This window comes from Haemaphysalis longicornis, unplaced genomic scaffold (genome assembly GCF_048455015.1).
Source record: "Haemaphysalis longicornis isolate Haplotype H1 unplaced genomic scaffold, Haemaphysalis longicornis Haplotype H1 scaffold_1, whole genome shotgun sequence".
Lineage (NCBI taxonomy): Eukaryota > Metazoa > Arthropoda > Arachnida > Ixodida > Ixodidae > Haemaphysalis > Haemaphysalis longicornis.
The window spans coordinates 272,394,772-272,403,285 of NW_027526203.1; the positions used below are offsets into that span (position 1 = coordinate 272,394,772).

General features: G+C 49.2%; 1 protein-coding gene across 1 annotated transcript; it reads right to left on the minus strand.

The window, feature by feature from the left end:
- Nucleotides 1-5,597: 5,597 nt before the first annotated feature.
- On the minus strand, nucleotides 5,598-8,174 carry LOC144145886 (THAP domain-containing protein 1-like). Its single transcript, XM_077677725.1, has 3 exons — nucleotides 7,969-8,174; nucleotides 7,637-7,835; nucleotides 5,598-6,909 (listed from the first exon to the last, which is right to left on the minus strand). Exons 1-3 carry the CDS (start codon nucleotides 8,037-8,039, stop codon nucleotides 6,598-6,600), a joined length of 582 nt encoding a protein of 193 aa, XP_077533851.1. The 5' UTR covers nucleotides 8,040-8,174; the 3' UTR covers nucleotides 5,598-6,597.
- Between the last annotated feature and the right edge of the window lie 340 nt (nucleotides 8,175-8,514).

The following is an 8,514-nucleotide window of genomic DNA, read 5'->3' on the forward strand; positions in this document are numbered from 1 at the left end:
TCCTTGAAAGGCTAAACAGGTAGTCCAAAGAAAACCGCGCAGCAAGGAAATGAAAAGTACCCACAACTTCCTTTAGAAAACCACATGGCGCCTTCCTGTTAACCTCACCCGTTGAAATAAGAGGAGGAGGAGGCAAAACGTTTTATTGAGCAAAAAAAGAAGAAGAAGGTGGGTGGCGTCCTCAGTTCAGGAAGCCGCGCGCTTCCGCAGCCTGGGTCAACCGGGCCACCCGTAGAAATAAGAAGAAAAGGTAAATGGAAACTTATGCGCTCTTGAAGTATAGTAAGTAAAAGAGGATGATCCCCCAACTTGTAGAAAAAAAAAAACCGAGACACAAGTTGGTGCACAAATGCATTATTAGCCCAACACCAGCAGACACTAAAGAAAGATATAAATTATCTTTACGCATTGGCCCCCATTCAGTTCCCCACACGAAGGTAGCAAATACTCTGTGTAGAGCCTGGACTTTCGCCCTCGTACAGTGCCGTACCGGAAACACATAAACAAGCTTTGCTACCAAGAAGACATTGCAGATTTGCGCACGGGCAAATACAGGAAGTTCTCGCCCCATCCATGCCTGCGAGGTGCGCTTGACATGCGTGAGTGCTGAAGACCTGTGAGACCCTGAGTTCTTTATTTGGTGCAAAGGTACGCCAAGGTATTCAAGCGGCGTATTGTCTCAACTAATACCCGGAAATTTGGAAGGTTTAGTTCCCCACTGGCCAAACCAAAACCCTTTAGTTTTCTCCATATTCACGGCCGCTCCAGACACGTCACAAAACTCCTTAGTCAATATAATGGCTTCTTGAACACTACGCTTCTCAGCACAGAAATAGGCGACGTCATCGGCAGCAAGAACTTTAACCTGCCATGACGCTAACAAAAAACCACGTACTCTTTGGCTCTGTTGTATGCTAAGGCAAAGAGGCTCTACGTACAGTGCAAACAACAGAGGCGATAGTGGGAGCCCTGTCTAAAAGACCACCTGATATGAACCGACTTCGAGAGAACGGCAATGACGACAAGTTGTGTAGTAGAATGTTTCTAGCAAAGCTGAATGCCTTGATACAGCACATAACCTACATTAGACGCTTCCAAAAGTGCGAATAAAAAATCATGAGACACCCGATCAAATGCTTTTGTAAGGTCAATTTGGATAAGGGCGACCTGTTCAACCGAATCAGACACGCACTCCAATATAGAAGAAGCAGTATGTATGTTCGTTTGAATGCTCCTGTTCGAAATACCGCATGTTCTGTTCCAACTACCGCAACTAAACTAGAAATTAGATCCTGAAGACGGTTAGATGAAGCGTTTGCAAATATTTTATAGTCAACATTGCAGAGGGAGATTGGCCGGTAGTCCTCTACAGAACTCAGCTTGTGTTCATCCACGGTTCGGGGTATTAACACTATGGGACCTAAGTAAAAGGTTGTTGGCAAAACACCATGATCATATGCGGCTATGAATATGTCCAAGAGGACTGAAGCGGTTCGAAAAACTCAGACGACAACCAAATAATCCGTCACGAGAAAGCTCCGCGTTCAACCAACCATCGTCGTCGTTAGACGGCGATTGTTTTTAGCATACTTCGCAGTTGGTGAATGAAGCTTGGCGCGCATGTAGTTTCATACTAGCAGACAAATAATGCTTTGCTTTTATTCTTTAGTGGGCTAGGGTGATTATTTGCAGGCTCGCTTTTAAGAAGCTGCACACGTTACCGAACCGCGTGCGGCCGAGGACCGTCTGCTAAAACAGCGGTGTCGAGAGGCTCTTTCAAGGATTATTTTAATGACGAATTCCACTGGGAGAGCAGGAGCACTCAAAAGCACTCTGAAAGTGGTCTCTCCTGAGCAGGCGTGTTTCCGTGTCATCCAGTGGTAGAGCGAGATCACTGTCGCTGCTCCGAGAGCAGTCGGGAGCAGTCCGATCTGCTCCCGCTTGAAAAACGGAGTAAGCACTGTACGAAGGAAGTCAAATGACCTTTAACGCCATATCCTTCCTTTTTTTTTTTTTTGCTCCCACGAATTGTCGCGGCTGGGCTAGCGTGGCACTGAGAGCACGGCGGTATCCATCGTGCATTTGCAACTTTGCGGAATGGGCAGCGAGCACTACGAGCATGCGAGTGCTTCCTGCCGCCCCACGTGCTTTGCCCGGCTTTGCTCACACGTGCTTTTCCGCAGAGATTGCTGGAATGCTTAAAGGCCGGAATACGTGGAGCGAACTTGCACGACGAAGTTCGCGCGGCGGGAAATCTCCCGCGGCAGGACACGGTATGTTCGTCGGGCTGAGCTACATGGAGCGACGACACGGCGCGCGCCGCCGCGGGTTGCTATCAGTCATCTCCATGCCCAGAATCAACGGTGCCGTTCAGTAAACACACCCAGTGAAGGAACTTCCCAATTTGGTTGTACGTCATTTAACGGTTCTTCGTGGGGCGGGGGCGTTCCTTCTACTGAAATATTCGTTCTTAGTTCTCAAAAACACTTGAGGCAGAAAAAAAAAAAATAACCGAACGGCGCCGGGAGATTCGAACCAGCGACTCCAAAACCTTTTCTTTCCTCCATGGACTCCAAGAAGAAGTAGCCGGCATTTTAACCTTTACTCCAACCCGAGTTTTTTTTCAAACGCAACCTTTATTTACAAAGATATACATATATACATAATGCCCTGGCACGCTCGAGGCGGCGACCAACGCTGGTACGCGTACATATTGTCGCCACAGGAACTCCAACCTCATTTAGGCGAGCCTTCACTTGAGTCACAAAGTACGCAACACAATGGGACTGCGGTGGCAGCAAAGAACAAACAAGCAGGAAAATATAACATCCGGAGACACTGTAATATCAGTGTACCTGACCTGGAATTGTGTGAAGGTAACATGTTCTCATGTGGGTGTAAACTCTGGGCATGGATATACAACGTCTGTTCAGAGGGGAGAAGCGTCTCTACAACGTACTAGTGGGGCAACATCACAGCCGTTGCCAGCGATGCATCTCTTTTTCTTTGAAGCGCCGCAGTACTTGGCATCCTTTTTGCAGTGAGTCGTAGAGCTCCGTGTCAGAATCTGATGACCCCAACACGCTCACTGTCCATTCAGCGTTTGCTGTGAAGTGCCGCCAGGTAGGCCTGGGGTTCCTAGCGCACTCCACTGCATCCACTCGAGCCCTCCACAGCGAGTGGAGCCCCAGGACAAGCAGGCAGTCCCGAAGCACCTTGTTCTCTGTGGGCGCACTCAGGTGCCGGAGGCCTGACCACGAACAGGTCCCATCGCTCGGTGTACGCGGTCTGCAGCTCGTCCCAGAAGACGGCAGCGGCGTTACAATCTGAGAGGACGTGTTCTGCCGTTTTCCGTTTTCCACAGAGGAGGCAACCCGCGCCGCCATGAAGGAAGAAACCCTTATCCTCCAAACGTGCCTTTGCGGGCAGCACCCCCCTATGGAGGCGGAAGAAAAAGTCATTTGAAGCGGTGGGCACAGGGAGTCGTCTTACTTGTTTCAACACATCATTAGGTATTGGGGGTTGTCGGTAGAGATGGGCGGCAGGACCTTCTCCACGAGGTCCCAGTACAGTTTCTGGGCTCTGTTTTGAGCAGGTAATCCCAAGAGAAATGCTGCTCGAAAATTGATTGATTTTCGATTGATTGTAGGGTTTAACGCGCCGACGCAACGCAGGCGATGAGGCGCGCCGTAGCGGAGGGCTCCGGATTAATTTTGACCACCTGGGAATCTTTAACCTGCGCCGAAATCTCGTACACACGGGCGTTTTTGCTTTTCACCTCCATCAGAAAAGCGGCCGCCGCGGCCGGGAATGGAACCCGCGACCTCGTGCTCAGTGCTCGAACAGGGCTAAGGCTAGCGCGATTTCTTTGTAGAACCTCGTTCCGCGCGTGTCAAAGAAGAGAGAGGCTGTCGTGGCGAGCCACGGGGCCAAATGTCTGGTACCCCGGCATTGCGCGTGGCTGCCACTAGGAACGGATCGCGTAGACCCAGTAAGTACAAGAATTGTTGGATAGTCAGTTTGGGCTCCGCGTTGACGAGCCCAATCCCACCCTTTTCTAGACTGCAGAATAGGTTTGAGCGGCGCATGGGTTCGACTGTGGAACGCCAGAGATATACCGCCCAGGACTGGTGCAGCCTTCAGGGTGTCTGCGTCAATGGTAGTTATGCGGGCCCCGTACAGCACTGCGGGGTACGCAATCGCATTGCATACATGGGCCCTCGTGAACAGAGCGATGTGTCTGTTTCTCCCAAGGAGGTTATATAAAGATTGCTGGAGTGGAGGCCTCCTATGCGCGCCACTGCTAAGGGGTGAAGCCAGTCCGAGCGGGCGGCGGCCATCTTGGCATAGGCAGAAACGTACATAGCCAAGGCGCACACATTCGCGATGAAGCCTCCCTGGCCTCTGTTATTTTTGTAATTCGTAAAAATAAAAGAAAGCATACACATATCATGAAACAGCTTTATTCCAGCTACTACGATGCTGATTAAACAAGGTACGGGTAGTAGCAGGAAAACTTCATTTTGTAATTACACCACCTTAATGACCCCTCAACTTGAGGTTTCAACAGAGTGCCTACTGATTTTTGAAAAGTATAAGCTTAGTTAGCACATTCCTTACTTTTTCTGCCGACATTTTTCGATTCTTTTCCTTGATCATGTGGTGAATTCGAATTTTTATGTACAATTCCACCACATCTTTACAAAATTTGTAAATGTGGTTGTCCAAGGCATCACCATCAAGGATGTGTTGATTAAGACTTGAGAACCACTGCTTGTCCGGCAGAAGACCAAGAATTTCCAGAACTAGGTGCCTTGATCTTGAGTGAACAGCCCCCAGTGTTGTGCATTCTGCCTGTAACCGACGCAGACCTTTCTCTGCAGCTGTACAAATCGACACAACGTCATCCGATGGTGAAGTAAGCCCACCTCTATTCTTATGCCTCACCAAAGCAGGCTGTTGTTCGGTTTGAAGGGCCATTACGCACTCTTCACACATGCTTGAGGCACCAAGACTTCTAGCAACAAAGCCAGCAATGTATGGCACCACAGATTGGCTAAATGAAGACAAACTCTCAGGGATGTCCAATCGGTGAGTGTAATCATGGTCTTCGGGCTGCATGATTGAACGCCTTGCCACAGTTTTGTCTGTGTTTTCCGTGCTGAGAACGGTAGCAGACTTGCTGAGGATGGACACAAGGTCTGGTGAACAGTTGCCTGCACTTGATGACGACACTTCTGTGTGCACTAAGAGGCGCTTATACGCAGCAGTGAACTGCGCTGCTGTAGGGTTATTGTTGAAACCACCTCGACCTCGAACACCGCCAAAAAAGGTTTCAGCATGGTCTTGGCTCATTTTATGAGTTAAAATATACGTCATAGAGCCATGGACTACCAAGTGGTCAAAAATATGCTCAATGCTTTGCATGCAAACAATGAATCCAAGGAATCCTGTCTTTTTTGGAGACTCTAGAACAGGCCGACCAGCTGGATCCTTCAGAGCCGTGATGTACCTTCGAGCTTCATCGAAGTGAGACTTCCAGCAATTTTTATTTTGCTTGCGCAGTGGGGCCTTGAACGACTTAGCTAAGGGGTTCCTAGAGTTTAGGATGTCGAAGAGGTGGTCGAAAACTCTGATGAACCTCGCAGTCGCACTAGCACCCCTGAATTGGGGCAGTTTCAGTTCGTGCTCACAAAACACCAAGGCATCAGCAACTGATGCGCTGAGTGCTTGGACGGCAAGTCGCACTTTCATTTTCTGCCTCTCCCATTGGACATGGGCACTCGTCAACTTGTTTCCCAGTCGCAATCCCTCTTCACGCTGAAGGGCGTCTAGTGCCTTTACATATGCCCATTTCACAAATTTCCCATCCTCATCAACCAAGTGACTTACAGTTGCCAGCGAGTTGCGTATTAGCTTTATCATGTGACATGCGTCTAATACAATGTAGACGAGCTTGCACGGATCACTAGGGTTCTTGAAGCTTGTCACGAAGTTCTCACTGCCGAGTTGGAGATCTGCACCAAGACACTTTGCCATGCTGAAATTAGACGCTGCACCATCAAAAGTGAGCGAAACAACTTCCACCCCTATAGATGCCAGCCTGGCAATGCATTGCCTCGTCAGTTCAGCCCTTTCTGAACCTGTGAGCGAATCAATTAGGAAGTAGCCTACAGGCAACTTCAGTCTCATATTCAAACCGACAAGCATATATACACATGCATTCCTTGCCTCCGGAATGCTGTCATCTTGCGTGCCTGTGCCTAAATCGACATAACCAACGACCTTGTTTCCAACAAGCTCGATTTGCTTTCTGATAGCCATGTCATCAACTATTAGGGCACAATGGAGATTGCCAACACTTTTGACAAGCTTCTCGAGAAAGGAGAAGGACTCAACGGTGAACCCTGGCTCCCCATTCACCGACCGGTACCACTCTCGAAGCGTACGAGTTGCTGGCAGAGCTCCATTGAATTTCGATCTAACATATTCGTAAGCAGCCGGTGAATAGAAATGCAGTGTTAGCGCAAATGCACGCAGCTCTGGGGGGTATTTGCCTTTTTGTTGTTCTTGTGCCCTAGATAGTAGCTGCTGAATCTAAGGAGAAAAAGTAGCTTCCAAAACTTCTACCCCCTCCTCGGACAGGAGCTTTTTCTCCTTGAGTTTTTTCATTATTTCTTCGGCCACCTCGTTTCTTCGGCTGAGCCTTCGCTTGTTTTGCTGCAAAATTTTAACTTTCTTCTGAAGGTGAGTCACTTTTTGAGTCGATGCGTGGAGCAATTTCTTGTAGTGCTCTTTAGTTGGTGAAGCCGTGGCACCATCTTCCCCTTCTTGTTCAGCACACACAACTTCAATGCATCCAGTGGCGGGAGGATCCCGAGGAGTTGGTGGAGGGCGCTTCCTTTTCACCTGTAATTAAAAAACCAGTGCATTTAGTACTTCTGCATGCCGAACGAGCCAACTGTAAACACTAATGGAGTATCTACTCAAAACCTCTAGAAAAACATTGTCGCGCAAAATAAGCTGCATACATAAAAGAACACTTAACATGCCCAGCGAGGAATCTTGCTTGCTACGCAATGAATCGAGTTATGTATGAGTTATAATCATTCTGATATCACATGCCACGTTGCTTGTATATGTTCTAACAGCTTTACAGCTGAGTGGAAGGCAGTTAGGTTATTTTGAGGTAGACTGTGAGAGCGTTTGAACCCGCCGCGGTGGCTAAATGGCTAAGGCGTTCTGCTGCTGAGCAAAGGTCGCGGGTTCGATTCCCGGCCGCGGCGGCCGCTTTTCCGACAACGCGCGTGTGTTCGAGATTTTGGCGCATGTTAAAGGTCCCCGTGCTCAAAATCAATCCGGAGCCCTTCACTACGGCGCGCCTCATAACCTGAGTAGTTAATTTCGGCGCGTTAAACCCCACAATCAATCAATCAGAGCATTTGTGTGCGACTTCGCTATCGCGAAGCTTTGTGGCGCGAAATATTACTGCCACCATCGACGTCAAGAATTCATACGAGAGCAACAAACATTACGTTTACGAGTGACGAAAACGCGCACAACGCACATTGCACGAGCCAATTTGAAGCAGAGACATTTAATACCGCTACACTGCGGACTAGGAAATGACTCTTACTGGCTTTTGCAGGTGTTTTGGGAACTCTGGAAACACTGTCGGCAAGCTTCCATGTCGCAGCCGAACTGTTTGTCCTGTTCGGTCGAAGCATTCCGGGGTGAAATGGACGGAACACAACTGGTCTCCGTCTTTCGGCTCCCAGCCCTCTCGACGAACCGCTTGTTTCCACTGGTTTCGCACCTCGGCATTTTTGGGGAATCTGTACAAGAAAAACTAGCTGTGATACCAGAAAACAAAGGACGAAGCGGAAGCAAGGCCCCCAAAATGGGCCCACAACGAGCAGCCGTGGGTGAACACACCATGTATTGTTTTGAACAAACTTCGGTACTTACAGATGAAAAGTTATTCCCGATCCTTTCTTCGCTCTATTCGTACATCCGTAGGCGACGCACGATGACACCATTTCCGCTATTTGCGTCACACTCGCGAACACACGTTTTTCATCTCCGCAGAAGCAAATGCAGCGCCCGCACGAACGAGGCCAGGTGCACGTTGGCCAGGCGTACCGGCGTACCTTCTGCCTTCTGCCTATGGCAAGATGGCGCCGTCGGCGCCGGGTGGCTTCAGCTGAGGAGCGCCTCCGCCACTCCAGCAAATTTATTTAAACCTCCTTGGTTTCTCCATGGTTGAAGCTTTCTTTCCGCAGCTGACAGCTTGGGTTTCCACCGATTTGTGACTGGGGCGCTTTGGTTGAGGTTGACGCCCAAGTAACTGGACATCTCCTCTTCCCAGGCCTATCCAAATAGGCAACTTGGTTTGGAGGCCCAATCACCCAACCAGGCTCCCCTCTGCTCCCGAAAAGCGGGAAAACTGGTTTGTTAGCCTAATTACCTCGCCCACTTGTGATCCACGTGTGCAAATGAAGGTCACGTCATCCG

Bases quoted from the DNA above. Each gene is read 5' to 3' on its own strand.
- LOC144145886 (XM_077677725.1), bottom strand. From the start codon at position 8,039: ATGGTGTCATCGTGCGTCGCCTACGGATGTACGAATAGAGCGAAGAAA. The intron at 7,836-7,968 runs GTAAGTACCGAA...TTTCTTGTACAG, and splicing joins TCGGGAATAACTTTTCATCT to ATTCCCCAAAAATGCCGAGG. The intron at 6,910-7,636 runs GTAAGAGTCATT...TTTTAATTACAG, and splicing joins CAAAACACCTGCAAAAGCCA to GTGAAAAGGAAGCGCCCTCC.